At 44.5% G+C, this 17377-nt stretch overlaps 1 protein-coding gene across 4 annotated transcripts in view; it reads right to left on the bottom strand.

The window, feature by feature from the left end:
- Window positions 1-17377, bottom strand: part of LOC106584337 (breast cancer anti-estrogen resistance protein 3 homolog) — a 99123-nt gene that overhangs the window by 20124 nt on the left and 61622 nt on the right. For 3 of the 4 annotated variants that reach the window (XM_014169515.2, XM_045706216.1, XM_045706217.1), the window contains one exon: window positions 16463-16505. In XM_014169515.2, the coding sequence (XP_014024990.1) occupies window positions 16463-16505 (43 nt within the window). Of the gene's footprint in view, window positions 1-4393; window positions 4808-16462; window positions 16506-17377 lie in introns of those variants that run through there. The other variant, XM_045706218.1, reaches the window with a different exon arrangement.

Raw genomic sequence — 17377 nt, 5'->3', positions numbered from 1 at the left:
TTAGGACCCAAATCTAGGCCAGATCACTGGAAACCTGGGGCGGTCATCTTTAATGTTTCCTCAAGTGCAGAGCGGTTGGACTACAGAGGGAACCGGCTTAACCCCCGGGGTACGGAGGGGCTGGAGGAAAAACCTCCTGGCTGAAATGGAGGGAGCTAAGGAATACAAAACTGAAATACAGCCGAGGGATAGAAAGAGAGAGAAATAGAGAGATTGAGATGATATGGATTGTTGACCAGAGAGGAAGGTGTCAGACACACACCTGTCTATAGTGATGTTCCTGCTGGTAATGGATGGGCTTCAGCCATGCTGTTTCAGCAATTCACATCTGTCAATTAGAGCTGCATCTGCCAGAGGGCTGCTGAGTCCTGACATGATGATGCTTGGCACCTCACTGCCATGCTGTTACACACAGCTTAAAACCTCTCTGTGGAGAGTGTGTGTGTGTGTGTGTGCTTGTGTGTGTGTGTGTGTGTGTGCGTGTGTGTGTGTGTGCGTGTGTGTGTGTGCTTGTGTGTGTGTGTTCTATTTTTTTTTCTTACATTAAAAGCACAATGCATTATGTGGGTTGAATGCTGTAACAACACAGAATAAAACAATGAATAAAAGTCCCATGACGGTAGTGACTGCCCATTACTACTAATCACCTATTAACCATCATAAAGTCATCATCTCATCTCTATAGAGCTGCTGCCTATGCTGTCTGACAAAATCACTATCTTAGTGGTTCTTCAGAGTAAACAAGGCACTCTCTTATGACTGCTGAATACTATCAATCACTTAGATCATGTATTTTCAGGCTCGTGAAGCAACTGCTTTCTATCCCTCTCGATCGCTCGTTCTCGCCTCTCAGTCTCCGTATCAGCTCTACACAGACCGGACAAGTTTAAGCGGCGCAATGGATTATGGTCGTTGTAGTTCATTACCATGCGCTAAACTATGTAGAATATTGGCCTGTTGGAAAATACAACTCCCTACTTCATCGCCAATTCAGGCTTGATCTGATTTATCTCTACAGAAACTGCACATCGAGCTCACAGAAAAAAACTGAATGAAATGGAATTCAAATAATTTAATTGTTTAAAAACGGAAAAAGAACCATCATTTTGGTTAATTGCTTAGCACTACTACTCTGACCTTGCAGAGTGTGTGTGGTGTTTGCACCCTCAGCATACAGTACAGCTCCCTGGAGCTACATGGCTGTCCTCCACTCCCAGCTGTGCTGCTGAGCTGCCTGGGTCCTTTAATAGTGTTTAAGCCGCTGCTGGGTGTTGTTTTAATGGAGAGGAAATGAGTGAGATGTATTTCAGTAGCTAGCACATAGCACAGGCCCCAGAGTAATTCTCCTTACTTGGCTACCCATCCACATCGTTCCGGCCAAACTGATGTTTCTTCTCCACGATGAGTCTGGATTTGCCTCACTCCCATACAATATCTAGAATGCGAACACATTGTGACCATTCGGATTGGTCCCAGCGCCAGCCTGATGACATCATCAAATTCTAGGATGGGAGATTCAGACTGAATGTATGTAGCGATCGACAGAGCAGCGGAATTAAATTCAGAGTGAGTCGTCAGGCGATAATTCTCCCTCTTTAATGACCCCATGCACCAGAGCCCAGAGCCCCAACCCTGCCCACTGTGTTACCCCCTGTGACCCTGACACAGACTAGCGTGTCCGAACCAGGCATTTACATGGAACTATACTGCTCAAAACCGCACCAGCATATGGTCTCACAAGGGGTCTGAGGATCTCATCTCGGTACCTAATGGCAGTCAGGCTACCTCTGGCGAGCACATGGAGGGCTGTGCGACCCCCCCCCAAAGAAATGCCACCCCACACCATGACCGACCCACCGCCAAACCGGTCATGCTGGAGGATGTTGCAGGCAGCAGAACGTTCTCCACGGCGTCTCCAGACTCTATCACGTCTGTCACGTGCTCAGTGTGAACCTGCTTTCATCTGTGAAGAGCACAGGGCGCCAGTGGCAAATTTGCCAATCTTGGTGTTCTCTGGCAAATGCCAAACGTCCTGCACGGTGTTGGGCTGTAAGCACAACCCCCACCTGTGGATGTCGGGCCCTCATACCACCCTCATGGAGTCTGTTTCTGACCATTTGAGCAGACACATGCACATTTGTGGCCTGCTGGAGGTCATTTTGCAGGACTCTGGCAGTGCTTCTCCTGTTCCTCCTTGCACAAAGGCGGAGGTAGCGGTCCTGCTGCTGGGTTGTTGCCCTCCTACGGCCTCCTCCACATCTCCTGATGTACTGGCCTGTCTCCTGGTAGCGCCTCCATGCTCTGGACACTACGCTGACAGACACAGCAAACCTTCTTGCCACAGCTCGCATTGATGTGCCATCCTGGATGAGCTGCACTACCTGAGCCACTTGTGTGGGTTGTAGACTCTGTCTCATGTTACCACTAGAGTGAAAGCACCGCCAGCATTCAAAAGTGACCAAAACATCAGCCAGGAAGCATAGGAACTGAGAAGTGGTCTGTGGTCCCCACCTGCAGAACCACTCCTTTATTGGGGGTGTCTTGCTAATTGCCTATAATTTCCACCTGTTGTCTATTCCATTTGCACAACAGCATGTGAAATTTATTGTCAATCAGTGTTGCTTCCTAAGTGGACAGTTTGGTTTCACAGAAGTGTGATTGACTTGGAGTTACATTGTGTTGTTTAAGTGTTCCCTTTATTTTTTTGAGCAGTGTATTTTAAGCCTGGGCCAAACAAAACAGAGCCAATGTCTAAGCTAGCAGACTATCCGGACTCTCCAGGGCCCGCTGGGTCCAAACAGACAGACTCGAGGAGCAACAAACTGTGGGCTATTTTGGGGCAAATATCTCCCCTTAAAATGATCGAGTCAGATGGATCATAGACTTGTACGAAACATGCCGTTCTCCACTGTGGGTGATGATGAGAGAGGGTCACCAAAGAAAAGAGAGTGAGAACGATGGATCGAGAAAGAAATAGGGATGGAGGGATCACTAGCCCTACGTGATGGACGAGTGTGAGAGCCAGTATGGATGTAGATGATGATGAGGGGGACTGGGGGTGAGGGGCTGATCTCACTGTGGTTAACACTGATGAGCTTTGGGGCAGTAGACCTCCAGGGAAAAGTCACTTCCTATAAGCCTTTTAACTCATTTGCAGCTTAACTATTAAGGCAATTTTTACAACCCACTTGTATTACATACTGTGTACAAGGTGTCTCTGTAAGTACTGTACTGTACAGAATAGGCCTACAGTATATGTCATTCTTCAGCCAGCCACAAATAATTGGCATAACTGATAATGGCTATTAATAATGTCAGTATTTTGGTCCATCTCATGACCCCCTAGCCCCTTCTGAAGTTACAGGCTTGTGTCACTTCCATAAACGCTGTTGGGACAGATATAGGGCCTTTCTATAACACTGTTGGGACAGATATACTGTAGTGTCTCTCTCTTTCCAGCCTCACCATCCAATTCACTTAATGCCACTGTAACAATTCCCCCTGATGTCATAAAGGACAGACCACTTTCAATGGGACATATTACAAAGGAATATCAAAGCCATACTTCAAACAAAGAAAAGTAAAGAATATCATTAATAAATGAAGTGGATTGTGAGATACATTCTAAATCAAATATACAGATGAGCTCTCTCCCATTTATAGTCCAAGAGCATAGTCACACACAAAAAAAACACCACACACACACACACACACACACACACACACACACACACACTTAGCATCACTTTCCAACTCCCATAAGTCGTCACATGGAATGGGATGTCTGGCTGACCACTTCACTTACAATAATGAAAATATCTAAACAGCAGGTCTGATCTGGGAGGAGAAAAATAACCAGCACTGACTAACTGAGCTATTTAAAGCTTTCACTCAGACACATGGGCCAGGCAGCACAGAGCATAGAAAAACACAGAGAGAAAGTAAAAGTTCTCTCCATCCCACAACAGTGACAGACTCTAACCCACATTAACTAGTCAATACAGAGGAGAAAGCTCCCCCAAAAACGACATTCAGCACTCACACAGCCCAGAGGGCACATTCATCACACCCAAACATGCAGTAAGGGATCCAGGATAAAGCCTCTTTTTAAAGGAGCAACTGATGATTCATCTACATTACCATTGGCTAAGCCTGTTTGCCCAAACAAAGCTTAGAATAAGATTACAGAGGATGAATCAAAGCCCTTTTCCAGGTTTGATTCATTTTTCCTTTCACTAAAGTACAGAAGTAATTCCAGGAAATACGGTGCAGGCAGTTAAGATGACCTGGTTTCAAAACATGCAAGACACTGACTATGAGAACACACAGTAGGCTATGATGTGAATGCTGACTGGTGACCGTGTGACACAAACAGCGGCATGACGTCACTCACCTTGGCCCTGATGACGGAGCTCTTCTGGTAGAAGCAGCACAGTGCTGCAGTCAAGGTGCTCAGAACGTTGCATCTCTCTGACATCTTTCGCCCCTTTCAGTTAACTCGCAAAAAAAGAGCCTCACAAACAAATCTTGGCATCAAAAAAGCACAGAGATTCTCAATTAGCCGTCACCTCTGTCACACCGAGGGGGTGAGCATTGCAGCACCTTACTCTGTGGCTCTCTCTCGTCTCTTTTTCAGTCTAAGCAGCCCTGCTGTCTGTGCTCTACACGGTGAACACACTAATCCATGCTGCTTCACGCAGTCCCGGAGCTCCATGTATGGAGCGGTGGAAACTCCATGTGATCTTGCTCTCCCACTAATAAAGTCAGAGCCAGCTGGGAGGGCACTGCCTCTACTGCCTCTGGCTCTACCAAGACTAACCCCCGCAGCCCCCTCTTACCACTGGCTGAGTTTAGAGGGAGGGGAGAGAGAGGAGGGGAGAAGCTCCTGTGTGTTCTCCTGAAGCCCGGTACCCTACCAACAGTGCTGCTCTGATTAACACCGCCACCATAAACACGCTGTGTGATTCTTCTGTTCTTTTAACACACTGCTGTTTTGAACTGTGAAGGTCTTTTTTTCATACTTGATCTAATACTAAGTCGGTCGCACATAATCTGTGTTGTTGAACAGAGAAATGGGCAAATGATCTTGTTTCTCAGTCTATATTTCATTTGTCTCTCTGAACAACCATTGAGCAGAATGTAGTAGTACACAGATGTGGAGCAAGGAGGGATGCAGGAGTAGTGATGAGTGACAAGATACATATTCACTGGGGTCAGAGCTATGTGTCTGTGTCCTTCAATGCTAAGGACACTTAACTTCAGTCAGAGAGATGGTTGGAGTATAACTGAGCATGTCCAGAAGACTGTATTCTTCATTAGAAAGCAATGGCACTTAGCAGGTGCTTTTACCCAAATGACTTACAGGGCAATGACTGCATACATATTATGTCGGTGGATCCTGCAGGGAATTGAACCCACGACCTTGACGTTGTGAACACTGTTACCGACTGAGCTGCATTGGCGCTACAGAGGGTGGTGCGGACGGCCCAGTACATCACTGGGGCAGAGCTCCCTGCCACCTAGGACCTCTATACCAGGCGGTGTGAGAGGAAGGTCTGTAAAATTGTCAAAGACCCCAGCCACCCAAGTCATACTGTTCACTCTGTTCACACCTGAACCGCTTGGACCCCAAAGACTGCTGAACAGTTCATCAAATGGCTACCAAATGGCTGACACACACACACACACACACTATATATACATACGCTCACACACACACACACGCATATTGACGCCACACACATACACACAAACACATTTTCACACTCTTCACATATGCTGCAGCTACTCTGTTTGTTATCTATCCTGTTGCCTAATTACATTTACCCCTACCTACATGTACATATTACCTCAATTACCTCGTAACCCTGCACATTGACTCAGTACCGGTACTCCTTGTACAGTATATACAGTAGCTTCGTTATTGTTATTTATTGTTACTATTTTTATTAGCTCATTTTCATACTTTTTAGCTCTGCATTGTTTGAAAAGGGCTCGTAATTAAGCATTTCACAGTCAAGTCTCCATCTGTTGTATTCGACGAATGTGACAAATAACATTTCATTTGATTTGACACAGAACCACTTTTTGTCAACTGCCCAAGTAATGCCGACAGAGTGGAATGTCAACCACTCCAACAACTACAGGAATTGACCAACCACATTTCATTAGCGTTGGGCTCTCAGCTGTTCAGGGAATGTTTGGTTGGACCTACAATACCATGATATCAGCTGACATCCTAACGTGTGAGCGGTAAAATCCTGCTTAATTCACTTGTCAGTTGAAAAAGCTTTAGGGAAACTTACAGCCTATTACCGGCATGTGGGAAAAAAGCCAGATTGCTAGACGGATGAAAATATACTATAGCAATCATTAGATACAGCCTCACAGGACTGGCTTGCTTCAGCCCTATGAATCAGAGATAAGGTCCAACTACAGGTGAGGGGGAGTGAGAACTGACTGACTAATGATACAGATGTGTGACAGTGAATGACTGCAATGCATACTGCTGCTCATCCATTTACACAATGTCTAAAAAGAAGGAAATCTGCCATTTTGAATCTTTGTAAAGTGAATACTCTAAGTATGTTCTTCTACTCCATCTATCTCCAAGATGCCTCTGGAGCACATCTGGGGCTCCACAGGACAAATCAGTCATCCATGTGCTTTGTTTTCATGTTGTATAATAGTTTTAAGTGGTCCTCTCTGTCTTGCGCCATTCATAAATCTGTTGTAAGAACAAAAAACTCAGCCCGTTGTAACCGCACTGGGAAAGGGCCAGGAGGTCCAATGAGTGCGGGAGTGTAATTACCCAAGAGCCATTAAGAAATGCAAACAGTTGGCTATCTATCGGCTGGGTTCCATTCCTCTGCCTCCGAAATGCTCATAAAGTGTAAACAAAGACATTAAGGAAGGCAAGCTGGCACTCCCTCTTCTCTACACAGTGCAGAAATGCTTTCCCGCAGGAAACACATCAAACAAGTTAATTGCTTTCATTAAAACCCCAGAAGACTGCCTGCCCCTGGGAAAGAGAGGAACCTGTTAGAGAGTTTTCACAAGCTTCAAATTACCAGCTTTATGTAAAGTACCCCCCAAAATACACACATTTATTTCTCTAGACAAGTGGAATGGAGGAACAGCCAACTCAAAATGGTTTACTTTTGGCTGACATCCAGTTGACCTGTATTCTAATTTTAATTGTATTACACCTTTATTTAACCAGACAAGTCAACTAAGAACAAATTGTTATTTAACAACAAAAAACTATGTAAGACAAAACAGACACAAGATACTGGAAACAGCGCAAATACAACCGCAAACAAACAGTGCATGTGTAGGATGAGGAACTCAACTCTAGGAAGTCCAGGGAGGCAGGAGGAGCAGGTAGCTGACTAGTGGTGGCTGTTCAGCAGCCTGATGGTCTGGGGGTAGAAGCTATTGGCCAGTCTGCTAGTTTTAGCCATGATGCTCCTGTTCTGCCCACATCTGAGTGATTTGAAGCGGGGAGAACAGCCTGTGGCTGGGGTCCCTGATGATCTTCTTGGCCTTCCTGCAACACCTGGTGTTGTAGGTGTCCTGGAGGGCAGGCAGTGGGCACCCAATGGTTTGTCAGCTGAGCGTACCACCCTCTGTAGCGCCTTGCGGTCTGCAGAGGTGGAGTTGCTGTACCAGGCTGTGATGAAGCCCGACAGTATGGTCTCGATGGTGCTCCTGTAGGACACTGTGAGGGCCCTCGGAGACAGGCTGAATTTCTTCAGCCTCCAGAAGTTGAAGAGTCGCTGTCGTGCCTTCTTTACCACAGTGTCTGTGTGGTTTGACCATTTCAGCTTCTCTGAGATGTGCACGCTGAGAAATGTGACGTTTTTTACCGTCTCCATGGCGGCCCCGTTGATGAGGATGGGGGCGTGCCCCACCTGGTTCCTCCTGAAGTCCACAATCAGCTCCTTTGTTTTGCTGACGTAGAGGGAGAGGTTTTTTACTTGCCACCACGCCATCAGAGTACCTACCTCCTCCATGTATGCCATCTCGTCATTGTTGGTAAACAGGCCTACTACTGTCCCGTCTCAGCAAACTTGATGATGGAGTTGGAACTGTGTGAGGCCACACAGTCGTGGGTATACAGGGAGTACAGGAGGGGACTGAGGACGCACCCTTGTGGGGCTCATGATGGACTGTCGTTTGTCAGTTGCATAGGGAGGAGTTCAGTCCCAGGGCTGTGAGCTTTGTGGTGAGCTTAGAGAGCACTATGGTACTGAAGGCTGAGCTGTAGGCAATGAACAGCAACCTCACATATGCATTCCTCTTGTCCATGTGGTTGAGGGCAGTGTGCAGTGCAATGGCGTTTGTGTCGTCCGTGGATCTGTCAGGGCGGGAGGTGAAGTGGAGAGGGTCGAGTGTCTCGGGAGGGAGGAGGTGATGTGGTCTTTGACTAGCCTCTCTAAGCATTTCACGATTACGGAAGTGAGTGCTACGGGTCGGTAGTCATTCATTTCAGTTACTTTCCCATTCTTGGACACGAGCGTAGAGGCAGATGGATATAGAGCCAGATGGATATACTGTAGAGCCAGATGGATATAGAGCCAGATGGAAGTGTGCACCCAAGCATCAGTAAGTGATTAATTCATCAGAATGCCTTTAGCATGTCAGTGACACTGATGATGACAACGCTGTGATGAAAGGTGAGATGCACAACACTAACGCTGGCACAGAACCAAAGAGCAGTATTGACCAGTGCCAAGTGTGCCATTACAGCACATCACATACAGCATCCACATTTTGGTCATTTCTAAAATATCTAGAAACTGTGTGTAATGTCTGTCTGTCCTTTAGACTTTTGGAAACTACAATGGATAACACAAATACCATTTCCCTGGAAAGCATATTTGCACATCTTTTAATTCAACTCCAGAAAATAAAAATATAGCAACAGACTATCAAGAGATTGACTGGAATTATACGTGGGTGCACTTCAATACTGTCTGTCCAGCTGTTCTGCTGTGTAATAAATTATACTGTAGTACTTCAATCAAACCACTAGAGATTGCCATTTCTCTTACATTGTTGTATAATGAACTGTGGACTCTGTGGCTGCATTTACACAGACAGCCCAATCGGATCTTATGCCCAATTATTGTCAAAAGAGCTGATCTGATTTGCCAAGAGATGCAACTACTGAAGAAAATATCAGAAATGGACTGCCTGTGTAAACGCAGCCCAAGACCCAGCTGAAGGGCAGAACTTAGTTCTAACTAGTCTAGGATACAGCCAGGTACAGTAGGTAGGCCCACTGTAGGTAGGAGCAACAGGGAGAGATGAAGGACAGCCATTTGCCTGAGGTAAATGACGGAACTATCCTGAGGGAGTCACTGTCACTGGTACTTGGGGTTTATGGATCCCATCCTCATAAACCTGCTGGCATCTGCCTCTAACTGGGAGCAGCTAACTGTTACACAGTCTGTGTCCGTCTCAATCACACCTGTGCTGCATATCCTAGCCACACCATATACACATTATGTATGAGTGTTCCTATTTAGAAGTATTGTCAGAAATCCAAACTTATGTCTTTGCAGTTCTGGCCATTTCTTTCTTCAAATTGGCAAGTCAATCTCTCTAACCCCTGGGAAATTGACACTGTTGGCTATTTCTCTGAACTCAACACTATTCTCCGTATCTGCAGCAAGATCACTTAAACTCCACAGTCTTTGACCTTGCAGTAGAAAACGTTTTACGTGCTGGGCAAATTCATTTACTTGGAATTGATGAAGATGATAGGACTGCAATCCTATATACAGGCTGTCTAGTCTGGTGAGTTGTCAGACTGTCAGATCTCACCCTGCCTGTCACAAATAGTGTGTATTTCTGCAGGCTATGTGTGCTGTTCTGTGCTGTGCAGGCCACACGGAGGGCCAAAAGGGTCTTCATCTGGTGTTTAGCAAGGGCTGGAGATCTCACAGGAGGCACAGAGAGCCATTGTTCCCTTTTAAAGCTCTTTCATAAGCAGTTAGCTGCTTACTGTTCAGCAGGTTCTAAGAGGAGGAGAGAGAGAGAGGCTGTGTTAATGCCTCGTGTGAAAAGAAGTAAAGAACTCCCTTCATCGGGGGCCCGGGGAGACCAACAGGTCAAACAATCCACTAGGCCTGAAGTTCTCCATCCTGTCTTTCTTGTCCTCCTGTTCTTCTCTTTCACTCTCATGCTCTCTCTTTCCATTCTTCTCACTCTGTCACTCTCAATCAGTCTTTCACACTATATCCCTCTTCTCTTCTACACTCCAGCCACTGGGCAAAAACTGGTTGAATCAACGTTGTTTCTACATCATTTTAACCAAAATAATCAATGCGATGACGTTGAATCTATGTGGAAATCTCAACCAAATGTCAATCAAAACTAGATGTTGAACTGAGGAGTCTACTGGAGTAGCAGGTGTCTCTGGTCCTGGCCCTTTGTCCTCATCTGACACCCTTTTCTCTTTGTGACTGTATCGCTGAGTCACTCTGACAGTTAGTCTCAATCTAATCCATGTAGAGACACATTGCATGACCATGATATAAAACCTGTTTCTCATAAACACTACACACTCCCAGAGGGAGAAGTTGGGCTCCATCCAGCAAATAAATTGTATTTTTAGGCATTGAGTCTTTCTTGAACAATTTCCACTCTCCCGCCTTCTAGATTGGCTTTGAAGATAGTAGCCATGTGAAATTGGAGGCAAAACAACAAGACTTTCACAAAGAACAGTTTGAAGCTACACTGCTGCTGCATTCAGTCATTCTGTTGCATTGTCCCTCTAGTCCACCCATCTAAACCACTATCCCAGTGGTTGGTTGCAGTAGGATTGTGGGTATTACCCTGACCAGCTCCGTGTTGCAACACGGGTCACCTACCCACAGGAAATTACTTTGGCACATCGGCCTTTGATGTTTCCTGTTCATGTGTGGCAAAGATTCATTGTTGTTTCAATAGCTTGTTAATTTAAGGCCCAGCTGGGTGGAAAAACAAACACACCTGGATGGGCTGTGTTTAGGTGTGGAGCTCACAGTAACAGTGGATAAAGTATCATGGGCGTTATGTAAGGCCTGGGCCAGACAGTGCAGTTCAGCAGGAAGGCCCCACACACAGCAGCTGGATCTCCAACCAAAACAATGGGAGAGATATTAACAGGAGGTGCTCCAGTCAGCTGTACTCCTGCTGTCCTCTGCACTGTGGCTGCCCAGAATAACACAGTTGGATGAGTCTGTTGGAGGCGGGCTGTGCTTCGTCGGGCCTCTCTAGTGTTGGTTAAACACCACAGGAGAAACTCTACACTACTACCCTGAATCTAGTGATACTCAACTCAGAGTTTGTGTGTGTTTTTATTGAATTTTTTATTTATTTAGCCAGGTAGGCCAGTTGAGAACAAGTTCTCATTTACAACTGCGACCTGGCCAAGATAAAACAAAGCAGTGCGACACAAACAACAACACAGAGTTACACATGGAATAAACAAACGTACAGTCAATAACACAAAGGTCTATATACAGTGTGTGCAAATGGCGTGAGAAGGTAAGGCAATAAATAGGCCATAGTAGCGAAGTAATTACAATTTAGCAGATTAACACTGGAGTGATAGATGTGCAGATGATGTGCAAGTAGAGATATTGGTGTGCAAAAAAGTAAAAGAAAAACAATATGGGGATGAGATAGGTAGATTGGATGGGCTATTTACAGATGGGCTGATGTTTAAAGTTTGTGTGTGTGTGTGTGTGTGTGTGTCGTGTAGATGTGCATGTGTGTACAGTACCAGTCCAAAGTTTGAACACACCTGCTCATTCAAGGGTTTTTCTTGATTTTTTACTATTTTCTACATTGTGGAATAATAGTAAAGACGTCAAAACTATGAAATAACACGTATGGAATCATGTAGGAACCAAAAAAGTGTTAAACACATCAAAATATATTTTAAATTTGAGAGTCTTCAAAGTAGCCACCCTTTACCTTGATGACAGCTTTGCACACTCTTGGCATTCTCTCAACCAGCTTCATGAGGTAGCCACCTGGAATGCATTTCAATTAACAAGTGTGCCTTGTTAACAGTTCATTTGTGGAATTTATTTTCCTCTTAATGTGTTTGAGCCAATCGAAGGTAGGGGTGGTATACAGATTTTTGGTCCATATTAGTCCATATTATGGCAAGAACAGCTCAAATAAGCAAAGACAAATGACAGTCCATCATTGCTTTAAGAGATTAAGGTCAGTCAATGTGAAACATTTCAAGAACTTTGAACATTTCTTCAAGTGCAGTTGCAAAAACCATCAAGTGCTATGATGAAATTGGCTCTCATGTGAACCGCTACAGGAAAGGAAAACCCAGAGTTACCTCTGCTCCAGAGGATAAGTTCATTAGAGTTACCAGCCTCAGAAATTGCAGCCCAAATAAATGCTTCACAGAATTCAAGTAACAGACACATCTCAACATCAACTGTTCAGAGGAGACTGGTGAATCAGGCCTTCGTGTTCGAATTGGGGCAAAGAAACCCCTACTATCAGAGGGGTTGGGTTAAATGCAGAAGGCACATTTAGGTTGAATTCATTCAGTTGGACAACTGACTAGGTATTCCCCTTTCCCTTTTTAAAGGACACCAATAAGAAGAAGAGACTTGCTTGGGCCAAGAAACACGAGCAATGGAAATTAGACTGGTGAAAATCTGTCCTTTGGTCTGATGAGTCCAAATTTGAGATTTTTTGTTCCAACAGCCGTGACTTTGTGAGATGCAGAGTAGATGAACGGATGATCTCCGTATGTGTGGTTCCCACCGTGAAGCATGGAGGAGGAGGTGTGCTGGTGTGCTTTGCTGGTGACACTCTCAGTGATTTATTTATAATTCAAGGCACACTTAACCAGCATGGCTACCAGAGCATTCTGCAGCGATACGCCATCCCATCTTGTTCACGCTTAGTGGGACTATCATTTGTTTTTCAACAGGACAATGACCCAAAACAATCCTCCAGGTTGTGTAAGGACTATTTGACCAAGAAGGAGAGTGACGGAGTGCTGCATCAGATGACCTGGCCTCCACAATCACCCCACCTCAACCCAATTGAGATGGTTTGGGATGAGTTGGACCGCAGAGTGAAGAAAAAACAGCCAACAAGTGCTCAGCATATGTGGGAACTCCTTCAAGACTGTTGGACAAGCATTCCTCATGAAGCTGGTTGAGAGAATTCCAAGAGTGTGCAAAGCTGTCATCAAGGCAAAAGGTGGCTACTTTGAAGAATCTTTTGTTTAACACTTTTGGTTACTACATGATTTCATATGTGTTATTTCATAGTTTTGATGTCTTCACTATTATTCTACAATGTAGAAAAGAGTAAAGATAAAGAAAAACCCTTGAATGAGTAGGTGTGTCCAAACTTTTGACTGGTACTGTACGTTTACGCGCCTGGCATAGATGACTCTTGTCTAAGAATGAGGTTGCACCCTCATCTGTGTAATCCCTCTGAGGTGAGCTGAGATGAGGACAGGGCTCAGTCTTTGGGATGTTTCATCCTCATATAACACTTTCTGTCATCAACCTGAGTCCGACAAGGCTGGCAGCACTCTCCAACATCACAATAAGTAATGAGGGAAGATGTGGTCCATGTGGTTGTCTGTTCCAACATGTTGAGGTGACTGAATGAGCATGAATGAATGGAGATGGTAGTGACATAATTCATATTTGACATAAAGGGTAGATAACAATGGACTGAAGAACTGAGTTTCTGATTTGGGCCAATTTCTCTTTTCTAAGGCATATTGAGCCAGTGCCCTGAGTAGTGGTTAGGACTACCTATTACCGATGTTTTGACACCTGAGCAAATTTCAGATCTGCTGAGCGTTAACTTGAACATGAAAATGCTGTGCAACTTCCGGCGTACGTTTACAGTAAACACTGAGGCTGTACCCACTTTAAGTTACAGTTTTAACAGTGGCCAAGTAGGCTACTGTGGCTATTTGATCATAATGTAGGCCTACCATCAAAAACAATGGAGAAAAATGCATCCCATAACATTTGAACAGCTGTTCTATCATTCAGCCTACAGTAGCAGCAAATGTCTGGTGTTCAATGAAGGCCAACATTCCATGAGACTTTGGGAAAAAAAACATGCAGGGCTTGACATTAACCTGTTTATCCACTTGTCCTTCAGACAAGGTGGTGACTGAAAATCTTGTGTTGTTTGATGCAAGAAACCACTTTACAAAATAAAAGTCATTATTATTATTTCCACCATTATTACAGAGAATCAGACAAATGATGCTGCCCTCTGCCTATTGACTACTTAGCTTATTCAAGACCGTTTCAAAACACAACACTGCCCCTTTAAGACATAAAAAAAGCTATTTACCTGACTTGCTTCTAAAGACGGCTAGAAATGCACAAACGTTATGCTCTTGTAGAAGCAACCAGAAATTATCTATAACTGGGCTAATAACTCACTAACTAGCAAAGAATATGAACAAAAGTGCACACCTGGCTACATGCAGCCCCTGGTTTGATCTCAAAACAAGCGCAATGAGTTCAAAGTGAATGGCTATTTGCATATAGGCCTACTGTACCTATGATTGGTTATGGCGCACCGGTCTGTGTAGAGTACAGGCCTGAGTCATGCCTGTCAATGCAATAGAATCCTACTCCATTGCGCTCTGCCTACAAGAAAATCTCTTGCATAGTTAGTTTTATTTTCCGAATGTTACATTGAAAGTGGCTAATATTGCATTGATTCGAGCACAATTCCCACAGTAGAGCGAAACGTTGCTAGTGTAAACTAAAGAGGAAAACTCTAGAAAGTGAAAGGGAAGTTCAATCTCGTGCATCTCTGCACGGGCTGATATTTCATCTGTCCAAGGGGAGCTGGCGCAGCTTATAGGGAACATTGCCTACTACCCTAGTGAGGTAGCAGAGCTGTGTATGTGTTCATGAAAGGCTGCCATGGCACCTGATATGAGAGCTGTTTGCTCTCCTGACCTGCATGTGAAGAACCACTATGTTTGCTTTTCACACTGACCTGAGAGCATCCTATCGTATGAGGCAAGCAGCCCAGGGTATTAGTGACAGTGGGTGAGGGGAAAAAGGTAAGGAGTGGGTGAATGAGCATGTGTGTGAAATAGAGAGAGAGAGAGAGAGAGAGAGAGAGAGAGAGAGTTGTCAGGCGTGTGGTATCAGAACACAGACCTCAGTCACCACTCAAGCCCAATCACGGTGAGCAGGGACACAGGTGAAGGTAATGGGAAATATGATTTGGTCGATACATTGACCTACTTCTGAGACAAAGTGCCTCATCGCCTAGAGAGAAATTAGATTAGTGTACTAGACAGAGGACATTTCCACCGCTCGCTCGTCCTTTTCCTTTTGAGGCTTTTTGACAGCCTCCCCCTTAGAGAGAGTAGAATAATTTATGCTCACAGCAACCTTACATAAAGAGGAATTATAGCTAGAGCCAACATCAGTTACTTAGCTACTAAACATGTACTATACAAAAAACTTTTAGAGCACTAGATTTAAAAAAAAGTCTAAAGAGAAATGTCTCTCTTCTTGGTGGAAATGGAACATTGTTCCACATTGTTTCCATCTAAGAGACACTCCTTTCTACCCAAGTGGTCTCTGCTACTTTTTAACCAAAGAGACGTTACTCCACTGAAGATGTTACTCGGCTCCTTAGCTACAGATGAGTACAGTGTGGCTCCTTCTGAGACAAAACACAACAAAACTAGTGATTACAATCTCCTGTCTGCCTACTGTTTTCCTGTGGCATTGCGATAATAGTTGAGAGCTTATGAGGGCTATGTCTGGATCTTCACTCCTTTTCAAACAAATGCCCCTTTCTCTCTCTAACCAATGGGTATAGTAGATGATGTCTACGCAGGAAACAAAGCTTGAAGAGGACACTTTTACACAGCTGAACTTTATGAACTGAATGCTCAACCTGTCTGGAGAACAAAAAGTTAAACCTCTTGTCAAAAGAATAGTGCGTTACAAAACATGACATCATCAGACCTTATAACTCAAACACACACACATGTACACATGTACACACACACACACATACTGTACACACATCATGTCTTCTCCATATATACTGTACATATTTACTGTCTTAATCTATCTTTCTTTGTATCTCTTTAAAATCCTGGAAATATAAACCAAGACACTTCATATCCTTGACGTCAGATCAACATCTTGTGTCAGAGGTCCCTGAGAGCTACTAGCATTCTTGCCCTATTTCACTGACCTCAGAGTTACAAAACTAGTCTCAACTGTTTTGTAGGAATTAGTGTCATATCAACTTCAAAAAGCTACTAAAACACCATTCAGATAAGTGATGAATCAAACCTCAATATTTCTGACCGCTTCTGAATCAGTTGAAAAATAAAGTGAGGTAACAAAACAATAGTGACACCTGTTGAGCCCTGTGTCTCAGCCAGATGTGTAATGGTTGAGTGGGCTCCTACCTTGACATACTCCATGGTGGGATCCATGCTGCTGCTGAGGTCCCTGGGGAACAGAGACAGAGACAGGGTTCTGTTGAGTGAACACATTTCTACTGGCTGCTGCTGGTCCCATCCACTCCCTCCCTGTGCTGTGTTGTGTCTGCAGAGCTGCTGCTACTACCCTGGCTGCTGACTGAGATTCTACCTCCTCTCTGACAGGAGTGGCAAGCTCAGACACCACCTGCCCCCGCCCTCACCCACTTGTCTACCCAACCAGCCCCCACACAAGTCACAGCCACATGTCCCCTTCTTCTGACCTCAGTGGCAAATTCACAGAGGGGTAAGAAACTCCCACATGAGTCCTTTCTCTGTTACATTAGATGAGAAAAAGGGGTTTAAACTGTCCCTGTCATTAGCAGGGCTAGTCCTCCCTAAATTCTCAGAACCAACTCGAGATGTCCATAATGGATTTTGAGAGGAAATCAGTTCTAAAGGCTGAGAGGAGTTCATTTCAAATTCCTGAGGACGAGACGATGCCTCCTCAGGGTTCTGCTAAAGATTCTGTTTATTTGAGTTCTGCCTCTCTATATATTCAGTATTCAGTTTTTTTGTGTGTTTAAGAGTAGTTGAATCCAAACCCTTGATGCAGAGGCCTTACAGGGGGGGAATTAATTCCTTGAGCCTTTCACCACTTTTCCCATAGAGATTGTGAAGGGGAAAAAACACAAACATCATATTTAAGAGCCTCTGTGGGGGGTGTGGTTATGGCGTTGAACTGGGAGGACATGTTTTTAGTGCTCTCCTGCCAATTTTGGCTAAACTTATTATTATCTCTTATTTTTAATCCTGGTAACATGAACACCAATTTTCTTGGACAATTTCAGGCGTATCTACATCCATTATGAATCGACTTAAACATAGTCCTCCTAAAACAAG

Source organism: Salmo salar, chromosome ssa23 (genome assembly GCF_905237065.1).
Source record: "Salmo salar chromosome ssa23, Ssal_v3.1, whole genome shotgun sequence".
Lineage (NCBI taxonomy): Eukaryota > Metazoa > Chordata > Actinopteri > Salmoniformes > Salmonidae > Salmo > Salmo salar.
The sequence above is the reverse complement of the archived record's forward strand: the minus strand, read 5'-3'. Positions and strand labels throughout refer to the sequence as shown.